The sequence below is a fragment of the Corvus brachyrhynchos genome, unplaced genomic scaffold (assembly GCF_000691975.1).
Source record: "Corvus brachyrhynchos isolate BGI_N302 unplaced genomic scaffold, ASM69197v1 scaffold133, whole genome shotgun sequence".
Classification (NCBI taxonomy): Eukaryota; Metazoa; Chordata; class Aves; order Passeriformes; family Corvidae; genus Corvus; species Corvus brachyrhynchos.
In genome coordinates this window covers 325,160-348,474 of record NW_008237249.1, presented here as the reverse complement: position 1 = coordinate 348,474, position 23,315 = coordinate 325,160, and the positions used below count along the sequence as shown (strand labels likewise).

At 45.5% G+C, this 23,315-nt stretch overlaps 1 protein-coding gene and 1 long non-coding RNA gene across 7 annotated transcripts in view; one reads left to right on the top strand and one right to left on the bottom strand.

Moving 5' to 3' along the window:
- CFAP61 (cilia and flagella associated protein 61) overlaps positions 1–23,315 on the bottom strand; it is a 93,475-nt gene that overhangs the window by 29,805 nt on the left and 40,355 nt on the right. For all 6 annotated transcript variants that reach the window (XM_017730438.1, XM_017730434.1, XM_017730436.1 and 3 more), the window contains 5 exons: positions 22,220–22,347; positions 12,309–12,407; positions 8,602–8,770; positions 6,641–6,797; positions 1,470–1,759 (listed from right to left, as the gene is read on the bottom strand). In XM_017730438.1, coding sequence (XP_017585927.1) covers positions 1,470–1,759; positions 6,641–6,797; positions 8,602–8,770; positions 12,309–12,407; positions 22,220–22,347 — 843 coding nt within the window. The remainder of the gene's footprint in view (positions 1–1,469; positions 1,760–6,640; positions 6,798–8,601; positions 8,771–12,308; positions 12,408–22,219; positions 22,348–23,315) is intronic.
- Positions 2,299–4,494, top strand: LOC108445711. The gene is made up of 2 exons (XR_001860660.1): positions 2,299–3,824; positions 3,947–4,494. It is a non-coding gene; the product is annotated as an uncharacterized LOC108445711 (long non-coding RNA).

Sequence of the window (23,315 nt, the reverse complement as noted above, 5' to 3'; positions counted from 1 at the left end):
TTTTCTCCTGTTGTTTTTATCCTGCAGGACTCAACAAATTATGTCCCCAAGAACTGCCAATCAACAGTTGATACTGGCTGAAATCCCAAAAGGCCCAGAGCTGCTGCAGAGCCGATTCCTGCAGAGCCTGGTCTCTGGTCAGTGCAGCTGCTTTCCCGGTGGAGCTGCTCTCCAGAGCCCGCTCCTCCTCCGAGTCCAGCCTCCCAGGCAGTTGGAGGCAGATACAGGAGCCCTGCACAGCAGCTGAACTGGTTTTGGAGAATACAAAGCCCTTGACAACACAAGTAATTTCAGGTCTTTCATCTTAGAGGCTGTAAAAGGGAAGGACCACGGACAGAGGAAGGACGAGCACAGGGCACAAATGGGGAGGAGAAAGAAACCCCAAGGCAAGGGGGTCTGAAGGAACAGTGTAGGCCACGCAGGCAAGGTGGTGGGGAAAAGAGGGGGGCTGAAGGGGAGCTGGTCAGTGGATGCCAAGTTGTGGAAACAAGAACCATACTGAGATCTTTGTGGAAGGATAAAAATAGAGAGATTTCAAGGAAAGAGGAGAGAACTTGAAAAGCTGCATACAAGGAGAGAGTGGGAGGAATGTCACTACTGATATGCAGACTGAAGACAAGAGACCACTATGGATAGAAGTGCTGTGTGAGGTCTTCACCCCCACCACAAAGGGCTTAGCTATCCCCGTGTTAAAAAGACAAGGGCTGTGGAGCAGGGGGGCCAGCAAGGACCCCGACACCTGGGGAGCTCTCTGGGAGAGGCACAGGGCTCGTCCCCTCCACAGCTAAACCCACCAGCTGCACAGAGGAGAGCACACGGAGCAGGGAGTGCTGAGGGGCCAGCAGCTCCATACACATGCAGGTTTTGAAGTGGCTCTGTCAGAAGCACTCATTCCTGTGGATTAGTCCAATAAAGGAAAACAAAACTATCCTGACCCTCAGGAAAGGCTAGAACCTGTCCCCAGTCTCAGAGCGGAGCCACACCTGTGAACATGCCTACAGCTTCCGTAAGACATTGGTACTGGAAGAGAAAAAAACTGCAATCACTGATGTAGAGGGAAAGGAACCTGCTTAAAATATGTTTTCATTAAGTTACATACTATCCCAGTGTTTTTGGCTTCTCCTATGACAATCAAACGCACATAACTATAGACAGGAGTAACTGCACATTTAAATAAGAAAAGGATTTCTGGAATTACTTTGAAAATGAGTTAAGAGTATTTGTCAATCAGCAGTGAACAATTACTTGTGTGTCAGGTGACTTAAATACATCTTAATCCAAATCAGTCAGGGCATTAACAATAGGTTTATTTGGATTTTTAAAAAAACAATCCTTGAGACTAACAAGTGAATGTTCAATCTCCTAGAGACAATGAGGAAATAGACAAATCTGTGAGGGACCATCCACATTTGACAGCTTTTGCGTTAAAAAACCAGCCTGAAGGAAAGGCACAGGAAGCATGTACTTACTGAGCACTGCAGTTGGAGCGGGTTTGCGGCAGTGGTGAAGGCAGCCCAGGTGATGAGGCCGTGGTCACCCTGGCCCCACTGCGCCAGGACGCTGTCCGGGTGCACGGCCACACCCGCCCCTGCCAGGGCCTCCCCCACCGTGCGCTCCAGGGCGGCGTCACCCAGGCAGGGACCGGCAGAGCTGAGCGGAGCCTGCACGAGATGGATGCGGGAGCCATCAATCCCAAGGGATAAGAGGGTTTCTACCGTGGTGTAAATGTCAATTGTATTCCCGTAGACAATGACGTTCCCTAAGAGGGGGGGAAAAAAAAGGGAAAGATTTCTAAGACATACAATGAAAACCTTATTAGTATAACTCAGATGATAATAACATGGAATTGCTCTCTTTGACCCTCTTATTTCTCTGATGCTATGAAGCAAACAATGTTACCTAGCAACAGCAGCTAAGATAATTTAGTGAAGAATCTGTACAAAACATCCCACAAAGTAGGCAAGTACTTAACACAGAAGTATGATATTCATCCTGACCCCATAATCTGAAATTAGTTTGATTGAAAAGCCTCTAGGGGTAAATAAATAAATAAATCACCATTTTTATTTTGTTTTCCCCTCTCTCCCTAATTTTGCTCATTCAAAGGACTGATGTGGGGGGGAGCAGACAGAATCAAATTCAATACATCATGCAGAAAACCCCCACAAACCGTGGAAAGGCCAAGTTATAGAAAACAAGCCCTTGTGCCTCGTGGAGGTCACCGGTGCTGCCGCTTCCTTCTGCCAAAGCCCGATCTCCAGAGAATACGGATGGCCCTGCAGCCGTACCTGTCCCTGGTGGCGGGGAGAGCTGGGCACCGCTCTGAAGGCAGCTGCATGTGGCACAATGCCCAACCCAGAGCCAGCTCCATCCCTGCTCACTGCTGGGAGCTCCGTGAGCTGCAGGCAGCCATCCGTCCGAGCAGCTGCCCTGACAGCAGCGCGTAGGAACCGCTGCTCCTTCCGCAGAGCATCAGCAGCAGCACAGAAACCGCTCCTGAACCCAGCTCCATCCTCCTGCCCCAGGCAAAGGCAGCTCAGACCTGACCCACCCCTCCCGCCGGGCACTGCAGAGCTGCAGGGCAGGGCCCTGCTCATTCTCCTCCCGAGCTAGCGCCGCTTCAAAGGGCACAGTCAGAGCTGAGCAGGAACAGAGGAGGGAGGGTCTGTTCTGTGTGAGCACAACGGGACTCTCCAGCCTAAGGGCTAAAGCCCTCCTGGCAATAAGGGAGGCAGAGCTGGGATGCAGCAGAGCAGCTGTGTGTTTTATCTCAGGATGGTTTAATACAAAACACACAAACATTGCTCTGAGCAGGACTGAGACGTGCTCCTCTCCTCCCCATTCCCTCTGCCCCCCTGCTTGGAATAGGAACCATTTGTCTGCTCTGTGATCCACTAAGCCTTTGAGTAATCCAGGCAAAACGGCCCAGCTCATGTAGGGAACTCCTCTCCCAGGGCCTAAGGACCCTGCACACGAGGGCCAGAGCCCAGAGCCCAGAGCCCAGCCCTGCAGGCTCTCTTGTGCACCACATGCCCCGCAGCTGTGCCATGCTAAGCTGCCCCAGCCCCAAGGTGGGGGTCCAGATGGAGGCAGAAACACCTCCACCTGCCTGCCCGCACCCACATCAGCTCCTCCCTCAAAAGCACCTTCCCAGTGCCTTTACGTCCCACACCTGGGCAGTGCTGCAACCAACTCACTCGTTTATCTCAGCAGTGGCATTTACATCTCGCCACAAGTGAGAGCATCCCCTATGCCCTAAATTGTATTATTTCATAGGCTAAACTAATCTCACTGGACCATGTTTTACTGCATGAGACACAGGGCAATACTAAACTGAGCATGAACACAGCCCCAGCTCCCAAGAATATTAATGATAAAACAGATGTTCTACTATTTCCCTTTGACTACAAGGTTATTTTATTTGTCCCTATCAGTTTGGCTACTTGTAGCTGCCAAAGAAACATCTCTCTTCATAGCTGCCAGAGAAGATACTTGCTCCATGAGTACACTGCACAGAAATGACAGAAAACATGTTTTTACTGTTCACAGCAATGACCAGAGGGACAGAACCTGCAAATATATCAACTTGAAAACATAAGAAGAAAGAGATCTTACTACTTCCATAAATATCATACAGAATACAGGAATGCTCCAGTGTGTCCATCACTGGCCTGACTTCCCAAGCCAGAAGAATCTATCCCATGGCTTGTGCCTGCCAGGACACCTGTCTGCAGCTGCACTGGCCTCAGCAGAGGGCCAAAAGAGCCGACTGTTTCTTCCCTACTGCAGCAGGGTGTAATGCAAGCAGCAACCCAGCAGAACCGGTGGGTAAAGACCAGCTCTGCTGTACGCATTTTTATCAACGCCACGTGCTGACAGCGCAGGCCAGAATGCAGTGAGCAGGTGCCGACAGCCTCAGCTACATTTGCACGTCTTCCATTTGCAGGGAGTGAAACTTATCAGGAGTGAAGAGGATGCCCTGGCTGGAAAAGGAGGATGAGGAGGGCTTCCCTGAGGCAGCCCAGCAAAGCCCCATTCGGACTCCAGGGCAAGGCTGGGCTGAGACACCTTCACCCTTGGGCAGCACCAGCCCCCTCAGAGAGAAGCTCGGTTACTGCATGAGACACTGGCTTTAGGGGATGTACAAGATCAGATGCGAGTCCTACATTTCTCAAGGAAAATTAAAATTCTGGTTTATATGGTAATATTAAATACAACTGCATTAGATCAGGGAAAGCAATGCTCCTTTATTGACCTCTTGTAAATCAACAATTTACTGCTTCTGCTTATTACAATATTAGTGGCTTTTTAGATGACAGTGCTAGTAGTCTAGGAACTGCAGATATTCATTATGGACTAAAATTATGTTCACTGAACAGAGAGCAGTTCCTCAGGATGCTTTTATTATTTAACTACATGAAAATGTATGTATCTGTGAGTAAACATAATAATATTCTACAGAAAAAACAGTCATAAATAAAGATCATTACAGTAGTTTTATTGTTTATTACCTGAATGTCAGCGTCCTGCTGCAGAGCAGACTCATTCATTTTCCACAAGTGGAAGCACAAGATTTCGGTGACCCTAATGTGACCTGAATCTTTCCAGTTTGCAAAAGCTAAAGGAGAAACCCAGTGTGAGCTAAAGCATTGATGGCTCCAGTTGGTGATCATGCACTGGAATTTTAATGCAAGAATATTCCTACAAACACGCTTTTAATAAGGCAGTAAACTATGCTTAGGTGAAGAGAAAAAAATAATTGCTCCATTTTGGGCCATTAAAGCAGTTTTGTTCCTTACTTTACTTCCATTCTACTTTTATTTTCATGGAAAGTGCGGAGCTAATAGGAGATGAATTTCAATTAGTCCCAATTACAGCTGTAATAGGTTCCATGCATTAGGTGGCTGGGTTTCATCAGTGAAGCCACAGTGGCAGCCGTGGGGCCAGTGCTTGCCCTGCTCCCAGGATCTCAGCAGCAGAAAGCCCTCCCAGAGCCCTGGCACAACTGTCAAGACTGAAAGAATGATGTTTGTAAGAAACACAGCTGGAAAAAGAAGCAGGGTGAGGAGTAAGAGAAACTGAGACCAGCTGAGAAAGATCTCTCCAGCTGGGCACTCTGCACAGCAGCAGAGAATGTGATGGGAAGAGCAAGGAGAGGGAACTGAAGCCAGAGCAGGGGGAAAGGGGAAAGTGTCACACCTCCAGAAGTCCCTCCGGACCAACCTCATCAGGAGGTGTGAATTTACCTTCTCTACACATGAAGCCAGGCCAGTGCCTCATTAAGAGACGCAGCTCCACCCTGCAGCCAAGGCCAGCAGCAATAACAAAGATGAACATCCTACGACTTTGCTACTACGGCTGGAGAAGGGACACTCGTGCCAAGGCAGGTGAGACACTGTGATTGTGCCACTTGCTGCAGAGTGACTGAACCTCCCAGCACCGCGCACCCCAGCCAGCAGCTGCTCCCAGGCACATCCCTGCACAGGGGGACTGGAGTACATTCCAGGACTGGGCACTCAGGGATTTACATGAAGGACTAGCAGGAGCAAACGGGGAAACTAACAACCTCATCCATCTATGCAAAGTCAGCTGCAGGTACCAACTGGACACCAGGTAAGGCCGTGTGGGCAGGGGCTGGTACCAGCTGGAGGACAGGTGGAGCCGGACTGCTCCAGAGGCTCCACTGACATGCCTGAGGCCAGAAAGCTGGCTGAGAAAACATTGCCATGTTTATGGACCCCTGTGCTGATCACAGCAAGACCTGGAGAACGATAAAGGAATTTCCAACGTCTTGAGAACTTCCCTAAAGGAGTGCCAAGCAGGTGTGAACCTTGCACCACAGCAAGCCACTGCCAATTCTCATTACACCCCACAAACAAGGCAGGTAAAACGCATCTTCAGGAAAGTCCTGCTCTTGCACTCCGCCAACAGGAATTCCTCACAAAGACAGCTTTCCTGCTCTGAACTGTCCTAACTCAGAGCAAGCAGGAACTGACATTACATGAACTCATTGACTCTTTGGTCTCTGCTTCTCTAGTTCAAAGTTGACCCAGAAACCCGGATGGTCCTAGATATTTTCCACAGCGCGCACGCACAGCAGATGAACTAATGAACACAGGAACAGAGCACACACAACGAGGCTGAGGAAATACACAGATGGTGCACATCCACACAAATGTCTGATTTTAAGGGTTAAAAAGTACCAGAAGCTTGCAGTTCTATATGAAATTCTGTAACTGATGCAACTGAATACAGCACTGATAGAGACTTCCTAATTTAGACTTGTTTTCTTTGTGTTGTGCCACAAATCTAGATATTTTTCTATACAACAGAAAAACACATCCACTAATTAAATTATTATTTAATTGGCTAATTAATGACTCCGGACAGATTTGCATTTGGGACTCATTTTGTTTTATATAATAACTGCAGATAATTAATCTATCTCAAACCTTTCTTTCTCAGCTAAATATGCTGGGTATCAAAAATGACAAAAAATTGTAAATCAATCTGGAAAACAAAGCACAGCAGATGAAAGACTTTGTTAGAATTCATCAGGCGCCAATTATACCATGGAATAAAGGAGACAATAAGCCTAGAGAACATTTCTGTAAGTGTGTGTGTTAACGAAGCCCCTTACCTTTGGAGCTGACGAGGTTCTCCTCCAGCCAGTGTGCTGCCTCTGAGCAGTCCTGGGCGTCATTGAGAGTGAAGTGATTGGAAGGGACTTTCTCCGTGTATCTCTGCGGCCACTTACTTGTAACTCCACTGATACCTGCTCCCGTGGGAGCCAAGGCCTGGAGAAATGAGTCAGTGAGTGGATACATGGCACAGACCTTGGAGACGTTAAAAGACAACGACGCTCACTTTGGCTGCCCAAGGGCTGCTGTCCTGGCACATCCCAACCCTTCGTCACACTCAGCAGCAGCAAACACACCCATGGCCACAGGGAACATGGATCTACACTGATCTGAGTGTACACACGTGTGCACATGTTCCCTACTTCCTGTGGGATTGGGGGTGACCACTTCAAACAGCACTGCCAGTGCAAGTGGAGGCACATGGCAAACACCAGGGACTGCATAGTAAATAGCAGAAATGCCCCAACACATAGCAGGGGATCTCAGCAGCTCTCTGAAACACAGATCACTTTAAACGGCCCTTGGAAAGTCTTTGTGAAGCCAGACTGCCTCCACCTTTTGTCAGCAAAAAATCAACCTTCTACAATGACAGATTTTGTCCCAGAGAAAGGGACCAAAACCTGCTTGATGGTACAAATGTGAAGATTCGGTAATACGCTCACTGTAGAATGCTGCTTTCCACTAACAAACTCAATCTGAGCTGTACAAAGTAAAAAGGGAGTCTCATCTCTGACTTCCTCAGCACCGCTGAGCCACATCTTGAACCCTGTTCTCACTGCCAGCCGGATCAACTGAAATACTGTTGGGTCATATAAAACCAGGCATGACACCAAAAGACCTTACTCAACTAGTCTAAATCACAACAGATAATGTTTTACTACGCATTATTTTGACTGCTTACCAAATAGGGGACAACTTAATAAAAGGACGGACTACAGTTTCATGTAATAAACAGAAGCCACTAATTTCTTCTTATCCTTTTGTATAGCTTAAACATGAGACTAGATGATGATGGGATTTCTTCTCAAAGGCAGATAAAACCTGCCTTTTCCCTTGCTATATCTTTCTCCACCACTGTAGTTACTTGCCATAAATTATTTTGCAAGTCAGAGTTACCTCCAAACACCTTTTCCCAGGAGCACCATGGGCTGCAGCTTAAGCGTGGCTCTGCTCTGAGAAGGGATCCCAGACCACAGAGCCTGCTGCACACGCGCAGCCAGACACCGCTGTGGGACATGGTACAGCACTGTAAAGCTGCAGACATTGCTCACATCCCTCTCGTGATTTTAAAGGCAAAATGCCTTGCTCACTACTCCTGCCCCAAACCACCCAGGTAAGGCAAAGCCCTGCAACAAGGGGGCTGTACCAAGCTGCCCATCTGGTTACACAGCCTGATGGCCTCATGGGGACACAGGAGCCAGAAGCCACCCTGCCCAGGGAGTCTGAGTGGGGCTGGAGCTCAGCTTGATTCCAGACCTTACATGCAGCTAAGGGTCTGCTTCAGTCTCACTGGAAACTCAGCTGTGTGCTACAACACCAAGCAGCATCACGGACGTGCCTAGGCATGGTCATCACGTGAGATGAGTAATTAATTTGATAAGGAATTCTCTCCGTTTCCAAAACTAGGTCAAATGGTATTAGACCAGCTGGAGTTAAAGTCTCCTGTGGCTGGGGCCACATGTCAGTTGAGCCTGCTCCTTAGCAGGTTTAATGGTTATGGTGGCAAAAACACCAGCAGCTTTGCCTCATGCCCATCCCCGAGCAGGAACTGCTGGTGGGAAATTCTGTCCGACCCTCCTCTCCTCCGGCTTCAGCAGCAGCACCAACACACCTGCTGCACTACAGGCTGCAAACTGCTGGTGCTACCCTTGCTAAGGCTGCTCTGCTTAACCCCGGGAACACCATTCACTGCAGAAAACCCGGGAATACCGCGCTGGACTTCGCCATGCACACACCTCACCTGGTAGCTCTGTCCCGTGCACAGAACCAGGTAGTCGTATGGCACTTTCTTCTCCTTGGAAACAACAACGTACTTGGCAGTGCGGTTTATGCCAGTCATTTTACCAACAACAACATTAACCCAGGAACAAAGTGACATCTGTGCGTAATCTTCATCATTAAAACAGTGGCTGTGAAGAAAGAATATCTGTAAGTGACATTTCGGCAGCTGACAGCAGGCATTAATTAGACATCTGGTGAGCTCGGCCCAGGCCCCCAGTGGTTCCGCCTGCTCCCTTGCCGCGAGTTTACTGCAGTCTGTGGTAAAAGATGAGGCATTAGGAAATACTTGGTTACAAATTGACAACTTTCTGCTGAAACCAAACAATCCCTTCCAGCACTGGGCCTTACAACCACGTAATTTAAGAACAAAGTCAGAAATATATGCTTTACTCTGCTTTTCCTTTGCAGGTTGATGGAAGGTGGAGACTTTTGAACCTGCAAAGAAAATACTTTAACAGTCCAATTCTTCTTTCAAGAAAAGACTTCCTTATTCAGCTTTTCCCCACTTTCCTTCCTTTGCTATTCAGCTTCACCAGTCACAGCTGTGGTGAGACACAAATGCAGGGAATGCACCCGATCATTTTAGCATCCGTATTCCAAAGCATTAGCCCAAAAAGTTAAAAAACAAATAGAAAGCTAGGAAAATGGTTGTCAGAGGTAGAAGTAAAAGGCAGAGAGCTCAAGTCTCTATTGGTGACCCTTTTCCTAATGAACTTTTCCACAATGCAAGAATGACAAATACCAAGAACACACTAAACTGGTCCTGAGCTCTGGGATGTTCAGGGTGTGCATAGAGCACACATCACAAGCAACATCCTCCAGCAGTGTGAATTCAGTATCAGGACCCTAAAATCACGTGTTCACTTTGACAGTCTCGGACAAGATTTGCTTTTCTCGTGTTTCGGGGGTGTGACAGCCCGTTCCAAGCAAAAAGCATCAGATGTCCCTACGTGTGAGAGAAGCATCAAAGATCTGGAAGCTGCTGTTTTAAAAAGCCAATTTTAAAGCAAAATCCAAACGGAACAAAACCTCTTTTAATGGTTCAGTAATGAAAATTACAATTATTTCCAAAGATCTTTTAAGGCTCAGAGTATGCCCTCACCAGGTATATCCAACACAGCAAATACCAGGACACTTGCTTACTATTGCATTTATACCACCCTCTCTGCTTAATAGCCTTCTACAAAGACAAAGAATCCAGAAGATAAAATACCTCCATACAGATGTACAACAAACACATTGTTGTAAAATGTGAGGAGGACCAGAAAGAGAACATTCCCATCTAGGTCCATCATAACCCTTGAACACTGCTGAGCCTGGCAATGGCCCGCCATGGAAATGCACAGCGGGTTGCTGCCCACAGTGCAGATCCAGCTGGGCTCAACTCCATACCTCCTGGACACTAAAAACCTGCACCAGGCAAAGCCTGTTCAGTTAGGTTCTTTCAGGAGAACTGGGCAAGCCCGTTTATAGCTTTGTAGAGCAATAAACCAATAGGATGTAGTGAAAAAGAATGCAACAGGTTTAAAACAAGCAAAAAAGACGAATGGCTGGTGTCACACAGATGTCTGGCTTATGAGACCAGAGCAGCACAGCAAGAAGGAGGACCATGAACATACTGTGTGAAAGAAGCCGAGTCTCACCCCTGCCAGAACCTCAGGACAGGAATGGGCAGTACAGAGACCCTGGGCTTCAGCCAGGCTGTGAACTCAAGTCATTACAGAAAATACATTCCACTTGCCAAACTAAGCTCATGGCCATTTAGAGGCCCAAGAACCTGACTTTCTATTGATACTTAGAGATGAAAAATATTTCACTCTGTTCCACAGGCCTAAAAGTGATTAAACAGAAGGGGCTGGGCCCGTGCTCAAGCATTTGATGCTTTTCTGTGGCACCAGCAGCTGCAGCAGAGAGCGCGGGCAGAGACCGGCACTGACAGCTGCTGCTTTGCCATTAACACCAGGACACACATCCCAACACAGAGCTCCTGGTTCCACACTAATTGTTGCTACCAAATTCCCAAAACTGGCATTTAGGATGCCACAGGAGCAAACACAGTTGATTTCACAACCTGGGGAATTTTAGGATTGAATTGCCGGGCTTTCTGAGGTGCTCTGCATCCTCTGTACTCACAGATACCAGAGGCAAATAAATAAGGGAAGAAACCCACTGACAATGCTAAACTGTAATAATGCAGAAATCCATAAATAAAAAGGACATTAAGGGCAGAGGAAGGCTTTCAAAAGCACCTTTATAATTGAGGTGCACAGCTCCCAGGAGATTGACACTCCAAAATCACAGGGATGCTTTCAGAAATCATACCCTGCAGAGTTCAATTTTCACTCTTAATCTGCTTTCAGATTTTAACAGCTAAATCTGGTGAGGCAGCACTGAACTGCAACTTTCTGTCAGGAAGGATGCTTTGTTAGTACAACTCTCTTCTACAGTGAATTTAGGAAAAAGAGTACATGCATTTATTTGATCATACAATCCCTTTCACTTGCTAGATTTGTACTTGAACACACCCCTTTCTACAGTACAAAAATTAATACAGGTAACTACTTAAAAAAAATTCCTTGTCAGGGCAAAATTCCAAATGAGATCAGATGGTTTTAAAGAGGTTCCCACCACGCCATTTTTACATCTTTGCAGAGATTTCATTTGTAAGGTTCAGCAAGCAGACCTTGTGGAGCTGTTTTGTCATTTAAAGAGTCAGCCCCTTAGTGCATTGCAGCTCATTGAGGAAAAGATTTGGTAAAATACAATGTGAGGGCTCCAAAGAGTCACATGCCAAATCTAAATAACTATGTGTAAGTTCATTCCCCAACCATTCAGAATAACTGATCCATTTTAATTCTATGCTTCTCAAAGTTCAAAACAACCATGTTCAAGTCCACAGCGATGATTTATTCCAAAATAAAACCCAAAAATACTGTATTTAAATGAGAATTATGTACTGTGAATTTTAAAGAGGTATGTAAGATTTTATCTGACTAAATGGAAGCTATCACATTTACAAGCAACCAAGGAAGTGTGTGAAGTGTTAAGACAGTCCCGTTTCCCTTCAGCTGTGCACAGCACAGCGCTGTGGCTGGGACTGGGGACAGACTGCCGCAGCCCAGGGACTGGCACTCAGCTCAGGAGCAGCAGAACTGATGCAGAACAGTTCTGCCAAACTTATCAACAGCAACAATTCCCCCCGTACTCAGCAAAATCCCCACCACCCTTGGTGGGCTCTGCATCCCACCACACGCTGCTCTGAATCATGTTACTAATATTAATTTTTGTACATTCTTCGGTTCCGCATTATTTAGAACAGAACTCACTAAAGTTAAAAACCGAACAAGATTTAAAAAGTGAGCAGACATCTTGTGTCATTTGGCTTCAACCTGGAGATCTAAACAATCTAAAAAAAGCCTTGGAAAGCAGAGACCCCAGTCCTGGTATAACACTATGGATGGATGTCCTGAAGTTACTACTTTGGCACTATTTCCTTACTCGTAATTCTACCCAACTCCTCTTGCAGGTGAGTGCCTGCTGGATAGACAGACTGAAGTATTTTGGGATCTCTACAGATGTATCTAAAATTTAGGACAAGTTCACAAGAATTACAAAGTGTTATGTTTTCTGCAGGAGCTATGAAAGTGTTTAGATGTGAAGTCAAACCTGTTAATTAAAAATCTTCTATGCTTGGAGCTCTGTGGGTCTTTTCCTGGAAGGCCATGAATGGAAATCAAGGTCAGGTTGTTGAACTTCAGACGTGGCCTGTGGAAAGAAAAACAAACAGCCCCAGTTGGAAGAAATGCGGAGAGCACGTCAAAGGAACAGCGTAGCTCAGAATTCCATGTTCAGGAGGACACAGAAAGCAATTCCTTTACACAGGGACAAAGTGTTTCACTTTGCTCAGACGCAGCTGTCTCTGGCTACAAAGAGAAGAACAATTTCCACCACAGTTTCAGTAATGCCAGGGTGAGGAGGGGGACAAGACTGACAGTATGTTGAACTAAATGTGATCTGACATTTGAAAACAAATAAATATTATGAGTGATTAAGCCTTCTAATCTTCAAGGCTTTCTGTAAGTTAAGGATGGACTGATGCAAATGGTACAAAGGAATCAGAATGTTTTTTATCAACCAATGTTAATTTGTTATTCATACATTTAAAAAATATATTCAAACAAAGTTAAAGGTCATACTTAAACCAAGGAATTTCAAGGTTATGGCTGCCCCTCTCAAAATGCATATTAATAGTTTAATTCTGGATTATGGATTATCTGTGGTAAATCTCCATGCATACTCAGGCCGAGCACAAAGTAATAAATAACCTTAATGTAACAGAGTGCATATATTTATACAGATTATGGGCCTGATTCTCATTTAAATTAAGGTCACTCTGCAGAGGTGGATGTAAATAGAATTTGCTCTTCATTTATGGCCACCTTATGCTGGCTGAGTGATACAAAATGGTCTTTATGTAAATGAGAGTGAGCCTGATCCACGAAGCTGAAGGCAGAGTGTAAGAGTGATGCCATCTGCACACAGGGAGCGCCGCTCCCGGGGTGCGAACAACAACTACAGTAACTTCACACACCGACACAGCACGGCTCCTGGGCATTTATTTACATGGGATTAATTACATAAACACCCAACACATCCTCCTATCCTCAGAGCAAGGAGTGTGGAGCTGAAGTCATCTTTACAGACCGCATGGCCTCTTGCCAGCAGGTGTTCAAATCCAGGGGCTACAGTAACATTATGTTTAAATACTGTTAATATTTGGGATGGAAACCTTGTGAGCCAGCATCAGAAACACGGCAGAATCAAAGTTCTAGGCACCATTAATGTGCCTCTTTTGCATGACTGCACGATGATGCACTTTATTGATCCGGTCACATACCATTTTCCTCTGCAGATGCTCTACCTCTATTGAGTCCACACGCAGGCATCCAGGATTGCCCCAGTCATACGATATTTGTTCCCTTTTTCCCCACTGAGCGGGAGGCTTCAATCAGACCTTTCAAGTCAGTACGATTTACTAACTAATGATTTACTTCTACCTCAGCGCTCCCATGGCATCCCCATATGCCCCAAATATTAGTTCATGTTTCCCACTCATTCAACTCGCAGGCATCAAAATGTTGATTAGCATCTCCTTGGATGAAGTGAGATGAAGCAAGTCCTATCTTTGATGCCCACTTTACACTGAGGAAAACCAAGGCACAAAGCACCCTGGCTGGAAGCTCCTCAAGGGCAGGGTGGTGCAGGGGGAGAGCTGCAGAGCTGCCAGGGCTGGTGCCCGTGCTCCAAGCGCCGCACACTGCCCGCACAGCTCCCGGCACAGCTCCGAGCAAAGAACGGCCCCATTTGCACACACAGAGGCAAACCCCTGCTGCTGCCGAGCGTCAGAATTTGTTCAGTGTTTGAGCACAGGCTGGTAGTATTTGTGAAAATTATCAGAATCTTTAAATAAGTAACAAATGTCGTAGCTCGTGTTACAAAGGCCTGGCTCCACAAGTGTGGCTGGCACGCGTAACCCCAGATTGAAAATACGTACATTGACATACATACAGGCACTTAAAGGCAAGCCTGAGCACCAGAGGGGAGCTGCGGCTCCTGCCGGGCAATGGCAGAGTCACCACACGGTGACAGGCTGGGGATTTTGAGCTTCATTATTTCTAGGCTAACAAAAGGAAGGCTTATTTACTACAGCTTTTGATTCCTTACTGGTGCCTAAAAGCTCTTAACTGAAAAACAGCCAAGGCCCTGGAAACAGGCAGCGGGTGTCACGACTGGGACTAACTTAGATGCTGCTAAGAAATATAACAATGCCTGACATGAAACAGGGCAAAGTGGAGGTTCCCATTTGGTGAAAAAGTCCTCAAGTTAAGAGCCTGAACCAGTGCAACATTAAACAAGTGCACCTGCATTTTAGAAGCAAATAATTCCAGCAGGGATTCACGTTGCTGTGGATACAGAGGGAAGAACAGCTCAAAGATACTGGTAAAGCAGGGAGGGATTAGAGTATCTAGGGAAATAAGTAAAAGGTGTTGGGTTTCAGTGCACAGCTCTAGAGGACAGCTACAAAAAGAGTCTGAACACCCTTGTCCTCAAAATAAAACAGGGTTACCAATTTACTGAGCATAATCAAAAGGACACACAGAAAAGTTTTAGTACAGTTTTTACATACATCCCGGTGTTTGTGAATCTGTTAGCGTATTCCTTGCTCATTTTGCTGCATTTTTTGCCTGATGTCTCACTACCTTCTTTTTTTCCTCCTGTGTGTGGCATAATGATGGAGGCTTAGACGGTGGAAACTGCCTGAACAAATAATTTAATTAGTTGCTTTCATTAAACCCCTCATTATCACAACAAGTCAAATCACTTTTGTTACAAAAAATAAAGTGCAGCGAAGTAGTCTCCATGAACCCGAGCATTTCAATTTATTTGAAATCTTGCGGGTTTTAAAATTATTTTTCCAGACATCAATGAAAACTAAAATAAAAACGCGACAGAAGATAATGCTTTATCTGCCTAAAATTGGTAACTATGTGAAGTGCTCTCCTGTGTACACAATCTTTAAACAATAGTATCTGAAATTATAACCTATCCAAAAGTAAAGTCTTAATGATATTGGATCCTCAGCTTCACTGCAGCAAAGCCCTTACAAAAATGGCAGCTCGAGTTCGTTCTGAAAACGGTAAAAAATACTCTGATTTCAGCACTAAATGCTGAAAAGTAAGATGTGATAAAGTCTTGCATTAACAAAACTTTGAAATCAGAGAAACCTCTCTGAAACAAAAAAGGAACATTAAGATTTTGTGGGAAGGAAGGAGAGCAGAAGCAGAGATGATGATGGGAGTCCCAGCAGGCCATAACCTGTATTCAAGGCGCAGGAACTCGGCCTGCCCGGGTGTCAGTCTCACCGTACAGGGCAGATGTGACAGTTCTCCTTTTCCCCGCAAATATAACCATTTATCCAAAGCAGGACTTTTTTTTAAGGAAACACCTCAAGAACACACAATCAGGATGTGACTTGGAGAAGAGACATCTCCAAAGATATTCTAACAGGTTTCCCAGCTCCACACAAAACTCCAGATAGAAATGCCCAGCTTAACAAAGGTTGCTCATATGAATAACTAGAAAGAAACCCCCCCTCACTCGTGCTGTCACTCCAGGATAAATGTGTTACTCAGCACTACAGCCTTGCTTGGAGCCACCTTTCCAAGCAATGTGTTCCCACATTGTCTCTCCACTGAATTCCTTTGCCAGCCCCAGTGTTTTCCCTTTCCTTCTCTGCCTCTGCCTCCCGGGGCGGCCGTACTTGGCTTCACCAGCAGCAGAAGGGCTTGTTGTTTGTATCAACACCTACCAAAAGCACCTCTTCTCCAGAACCTTTTCTGAGGGCATCAACTGCAGCCCCCAGAGCAGGGTTCCAGATTCACTGCTGACCAACAGATGTCCACCTACAAGTTATCCCTCTTCAATTACCAGTAAACAAAGATTAGCCAGTTCTCCCTTGGATCAACCTTAGGAAAAAGTGTTAAGACTGTGAATGAATTTGCTCAACAAAAAAAGGGATAACAGCACAGTGTTTACCGGGACACTTGTCAATGCAAGTGTCCCAAGGAGGGGCTTTCCACACAACCTGGCCCATGAAAACTCTTCCTCTCTCCGCAAAATATTTCATCGTGCCCCAGTTGCTTCCTCCTGGTATTAAAACAACAAGGTCCCTTCAAAAATGTCTATTTTGATGGAACAGTGCTTTGTATTTTTTTTTCCCCAGGAATTTCCTGCCAGGTTTATCAGATGCTGTCACCCTAAGAAGAGCAACCTCTAAGCCCAGGCCATGAAAGCCAGCACTGTCACCATTTTTGACATCTTAGCAAGAACACATTAAAGAGCTAAAGAACATTTGCTTCACTCTTTGACTAACACCCTTCACGGATGCTGGGAGTGCTTCTCTCTCCACTGGCAGCTGGGTCCCTCATCAAACTTCAAACTTGTTGGTTCATTACTTAGTAACAATGACATCTGTGAGTTATCACCATTATTCTCACACTCAATCCAAACACAGCTACTAGAAAGAAAATTAACTCTATCCCAGCAAACCCAGGGCAATCCTGTCTCATAAGATGTTCCTCCCCAGTTAAATTTGGATTCTCCTGCTAGGTTATATAAACTAGTCCTCTCACTCTTCCCCCTTCAAGTGATTAGTCCTAGATTTCCTTCTCTGTGGTTATTTTACTGTGGTTATCCTTTTCCTAGGCAATATAATTAAACACACCAGCAACTCTAACTCTGTTGCCTTCCAATTCCTTTACTAATTCCTCCTTTTTTTCATGGCTTTACATCAGTCTGCAATCTAGCTTTCTCTCTGAACATTACCAAACATGTCTTTTTCCAGTTTCTTCTTTTGAACTCCCATCCACCTTATAACTCATTACTCTGAAACACCTCAGCCCCCTCCTGTGGCTGTCACTGCATCTGTCCCTTCCAGTCACCTCTCACTTCCCAGCAACTGGTTTTGCTTACAAAAACTAGAGCATCCACTCAAGATCTGCAGCATTCTCAGGATCTAGCTTACTAAAATCAACATGGCAAAGTTCTTACAGTATGAATTGTTCTGTAACAGGGCAGAGAAATATGAAGAGTTCTTTTCCTTGCCTACTCAAAACACACAGCTAAATCAGACCCATCCATATCCTTCCACAGCTACAGAGTTCACGAGGGCAGCCCTACCATCCCAAATCTAAGTTGGCTTTGAGTCTGACCTAAGCAAAGTACCATCCAACCACTGCTTCAGCGAGAGCACTTCCTTCCTAAAATTTCAATTTCCATTCCACAAGTGTTCCAGTGTTTCATTTTCCTCAAAAAGGGCAATTATTTTTCTAGACAGAAAATGAGGGCTATCTGATGATGGCCTTGGTAGTTACAGTCTCTCGCTGTTTAATCACTTGGCAGATTCCAAACCATAGTAGAGAGACACCAACACCATTTTCCACAAATAAAGGTACCATAAATTGGGCAGTAAAACTAAAGTGTGGTTGAAACTTCACCGGTTTGCCTACTGCTGTGTGAGTGCTCCAGTGAGTAACACACAATGCAGATTCCAGCTTGCTAATAGGACACTTTTAATATTATTGGCCAATTACCCATGTTAAAACCAAGGTGGTGGGGTTTTTATGGCTGTCTACCAGACTCCAATTTTCCAAACTATTGCAGAGGAGATGAGTATTCTGACTCCATGATGTAGCCCTGGTGCAAATCCGGCAACACTGCCTTCAGAGTGTGCAGCCTCAAAATGCTCCCAGATGCCACCAGCCTGCCCTTAAACTTGGAAAGCTTGAGGTTTAACCACACGTGCTCATCCTGACAGCAGGAGGACACACAACTTTTCAAAGTTGCACGTTCTGAGGCACCCCCCCAGTGCCAAGTCGTCATGACATAAAGCTGGCAGCCCAGGAAGGACAGGGACACCGCTGGCAGAGGAGTCAGCTGGGCCAAAACTCCTGACCCCAAACATCCTTCCCTTTAGTTAGTGACCTCCACGTGTCAGCACCTCACTCACTCTGCTCCTCTGAGTACACACACACACAGACACGAACAGGAATTAAATCCACGCTAATCACTAGTGGGAAGGACCACAGCTTAGCCAGACAAGTAATTTTTTCTCCACTGCAGCAGCCTGCAGAGTCTGCTGTGCTTCCAAGCCAACCCTCAGGCAGCCCAGAGGCTGCTCTGGAGGGCTCAGCACTACCCCTCCTCCGCAGCTCTGGGAACAAACTTCAAACAAAACTAAATATGAACAGAAGAGAAAGTGGTTACACCTCCTCCATGGCTTTAGCAGAGAGCTGCAGAACCTCAGTGTAGTGTTTGCACTTGGAAAGCTGCTGTATTTGCTCTGAACTGCATCGATCAGAGGTACCAGGTTACCAGGCTCAGAGCTGTGGATGTCCCACTGAGTCACCAGGAGGGGATGACAGATGCAGCCCAGCATTCTATAAAAACCCTTGTGACTCATTCCAATTTTGAACAGGCTTTTTATGAGAAAACTACTATTTCCAAGATCAGCTTTAACACTCACTAAGAAGTTAGAGGTATTCAGACATAAATAGTAACTAGAGAAAATCTACAAATCCTTACAAATTTCAAGTGTGAAAGAACAGTTTGGGCTGAGAGTGTTTGCACATATTTAAAGGACAAGTATTTCAAGTTGAAATAATCATATTTAAAACTGCAGAGAGTCTCAAAAGCAAGACCGTAACTATAACATAAGCCCATACTGATGCTACTTGAGTCTTCTTTTCTGGCAGAGGCTGTTAGGAAGGCTGATCCTGATCCACATCCTCTCCCTCGTTTATGTCTGGTATCAGTCACTGCCAGCGTTCATTGTGATGCCGACTGCGCAACAAGGCCAGCTCTGACCCATCTGATTTATCTCTGTCACGACTCGAGCTCCGCTCACCAGAGGCAATGGAAGGCAACAATGTCTGAGGGATGCAGGCCCAGTGACACTGAGCACATGGCCTGGGCTTGCCTTGCTATGAAGGGAAGGCAGAGGGAAGCACACGTGTGTCAGCTCATGTGGCAAAGACAGATAGGACAAAACAATGGGCATCACTAACCCATTCATCGCGCGTGAGCTCTGTGGTCAGCAAGTAAGCACTAACTATTTAATTAGTCAACTAATTAGTGACAGGCAACATGGAAGGCTTCAGATGTTCCCAGACAAATGCAAAGATAAAAAGCCTAATTAACCAGCAAGCATTATGCTAACTACAGCCAAACAGGCCAGATGTGCAGGATATTGTGTACCCCGGTGCTGCCAGATAACAGGCTCCGTCAGGAACGCTGTTCAAGCCCTGCCACCTTGGAGCTGATCCTGGGTACCCCGAACTCCCAGTGGGAGACATCGCCCTGCAGCAAAAAACTCTCGTTTACTGTGCCGGATTCCAACTCTACTTTGAGAAAGAAGTTCAGGGCTTTGACAAAAATGTACTTTAATCCATCTGGTTATTAAATGCAATAGTTATTTTAATGGACCCACCTGGAGAGGGAAATAGATTTCACAACAATTTCATATGAAATATTGTGATTTTAGGCACCTTCCATTCATGGCTATCTCATGTAGCATGTCATGCATATTCCAACATCCTCAGAGAATAAGTCATTGTTTACATCAGGGTTTGGATTAAGGAGGCTTTCTAAACAACAGATTAAAAACAGTTTTCCCTATAATTGAAGACCATAGTGCTTTCCACAGCTATATGCAAAGAGCTGGATAAAAGCCAATGGGTTCCCTGCACTGGAACCAGTGACAAGATACTGTCGGGAGCAAGGTCTGTGTTCCTTAAGCCAAACTTCCATCCCTGCTGCCTGAGTTTGCGTGCTGCTCCAGGAACCAGCCCCTGATTCCCGGGATAAACTGGAAACACTGGGGCTTGTAATCCTGTGTCCTTCTGGCCTAACCCTGCTGCCCTGCCCATCCCTTTGAAACTAGCAAAGGAAAGAAGACAAAAAAAAAGGAACCAACCAAACAAATATAAAACCACCCACTGTCGCACCAACAGCTGGCCAGGGAGCAGGCTCTGCCCCTGCCAGTGCAGCGCTGCTGCCTCCACCAGTCACCTGGCCTTCCAGTAAAAGAACAAAACAATCCCTGTGCATCCTCGAGAAAAGCAGCGCTACTGCTGAAAACATATACCTGCACACGCTGCCCGAGCAGCACAGAAAAGCCTAAAGCTCCCTGGGGTTCGGGTGGGTGAGCAGCGGTGCCATGGCTGCTCCACGGCACTGCTCCAGGAGCACTGTGCCCTGGGAGGTACTGCCCACGGCACAGCGGGAGCGGGAGGCATCCTGCCACGGGGCAGCAGAGCTCATTCTCAGGGTCATTTCTCTGCTTAATGAAAAATGTATTTCTTCAGTCTCAAAGAACTTGAAAACACTCGCAAGATCGAGTTCTAATAATTGCCACATCGGTAAGTGAATTACATTTGTATGTTTCCATGGTGACTGGTAATGTAAAATAATTAAGTATGAAGAATAACGATGAGAAAACTACTTCCTCTTTTTAAGGATTAGGGCTCACAAATTGATTCAATCCAGCTATTTTTAGTGCATGTAACCTTTGCAGGGAATATTAGAAAATTATGAGTAAATTAAACTAAATTGTTTTAAAAGGCCTTCACATTGATCAGGAGGCTATTTGCTGCTGATGTGAAAATTAAAAACTAATCTTTCCCAAATTTATACCTCTATTAATATAAATTCTGTGACACTGCACTAAGTGGTGCCTGCTGGCACTGTGGTTCTCCGAGCAGCACCCCATGTCTGAGGCTGGGTGCCAAGCTCACGGAGGACATGTCCTGCAGCAACTCTGCCCGAGTTTGCTTCAAACTCGGGCCCTGGCTGCAAAGCCTCGGCCGAGGAAGCTCCAAGGGTAATGCCTGCAAAGGCCTGTTCGCTACAGACAGGCTCAGCTGACACACCTGGAGCACAAACACGCTTTGGCTTCCCCACAGTGCTTTATAACAAAATGGCAGCAACAAACAGCGCAGGGTGAGTAACAAGAAAGGGGTTAGAGGCTCTAAAGTGCATGTTTAGCTGAATTTGGGATGGCACTGAAAGCCTAGAAGGTGCTGAGAACAGGAGGATGAGAGGACACTATTTACCCTGAGATCGGTTGTTTTACAGGAAGTCAAGAACTAAGAGAAGGGCAAGAAGCAGAATATTTTTCTGCACTCCTCCAGCAATACATCTATAAAGCTCTTCAACTTATTATTCTCTTGATGTATTGAAAATGTAACTTGTGATGTTATCAATGGTTGTTGGCTTAATTGGAAAAAAAAAGGTGGAATTTTCCATTCTCTGCCTCCCATAAAAGCACCAGACTCACTCAGTTCTTGCTGCATTTTGTTGCAAGAATCATGTTCAGAATTTGACTTTTATATTCACTTCTGCAAGTCTTTAATGACATTTCTAGTATGCGTGGTTAAACTCTGCAGAAAACACCAACTGCATCAAAGGAACTGCATTCTCAGGGTGTGACTCCCCAGCAAGCCCCTGAAACTGCCATGGAGCAGGTACAACGGTGAGACGCCAGAGAGAGCACCCTGTCCTTGCGTTGGGAAGGCTGCTAAACAGCAGAACTCACCCACTGGTTTCCCTGCCTTAGACTTGGGGAAGGGGGGATTCAGACAGGTTTGGGATCCCACCAGGCACGACTGGCTTTAAAGGTCAATAATGCTTGGGAGCACAGGCAAAGGGCCATTGACTCCACCTCCCCCCACAAGACTGTGGTTTAAGAACAATGGCCAAAGCAACTTTAGGTGTTTTCAATTCTCATTTTCAGAGTGGCTTCACCTTAAGGATCCACGTGCAACTCGGAGTTGCTTGGAATCCTGTGAGTCCCAAGGCATCCAGGACACCAGCATCCATCCCTACATCCGCAGGTGCTCAGACCTTTAACACTGACTACTAAGATGGACCCAAGGAATGCTTTAAATGCAAGAAACAACCCCCTTCATACAAAAGGGAACACATCCTTTTCAGCAAAGGAAATAAAATAAAAAACTTACCAAAAAATCAGCGTTTCCAGAAAAGAGATTCCAACATCGGATGCACCAACCACCACAATTCTAGTGTTGATACACACTTTCGATTCCAGCACCAGCTTTCGATTTGTGTGGTTCAAAGAATAATTCAGCTGAAAAAAATATGTAAGACATAGAAATGCATTAAAAAAATAGTTGAATGCCTGCTAGGAATCATTAAACTCTCAGTGATACATTATCTTGCATTGACACAAAACTTCTTATGGCTCACTGACATGACTAACACCATTTTTCTGTGCGTGGCACCAGATAAGTGGTACTAAGATACGTGGAATATGTACACATCTGCTAGGTCACAGAAAATTACAAGAGCTCGATGGCCTGGCTTCTCCTGAGCAGGATGCTCTGGAATCCTTGCAGGAGAGGACAAAACATTGCCTCTGCTATCACTCACTGCCATTTATCAAACGCCTCAGGAACTTGCATTTACATACTGCTAAGGCCATTTTTATATCTCATAGAGCAGTTTTTACGCTTGCTGGTTTATTCATGGAAATGGTTTTACTTGTAAATTGATTAGGAACTTCTATTTGAGTGTCTTTGTGTTTAATTGAAAACTCCCTTTCCAAAACAATCCTTCTCTTTTCTTAAATACAGAGCAGCTACCTGGAAAGCCAGGTTGCCACATGAGTAAATGAGTACCTCAACGTCACTGGGATCAATGCACCAGTCACAAATCTTACTGCAACGTTGGTAGTTACCGATTTCCACACCACTTCATTCACACTCTGGCTAAGGGAATAAACTCCATGTGGTTTTTTTCCCACGTGTCTCTAGGTCTTGCTACCTGAGATTCTCCAAACAAATATACAGCTAAGAGACAAGAGATACTATTGCATTCGACAATTTTTTTTTCGCTTTGACTATGTTAAGTTTTCACATTTCTGATGAAAGACACAGAAATACTTTCCATCTCGCAGTTTGCATTTCTCCTATTGCTCTGGGTTGCCTACATTCCAATTTCACAGAATGGGTAACTGCAGGTTCATAAATGCACTGGGAAGACCAATACAAAACTGAACCACTTTTGTTATTTGTCAGAAACTTCTCCAATAAATTC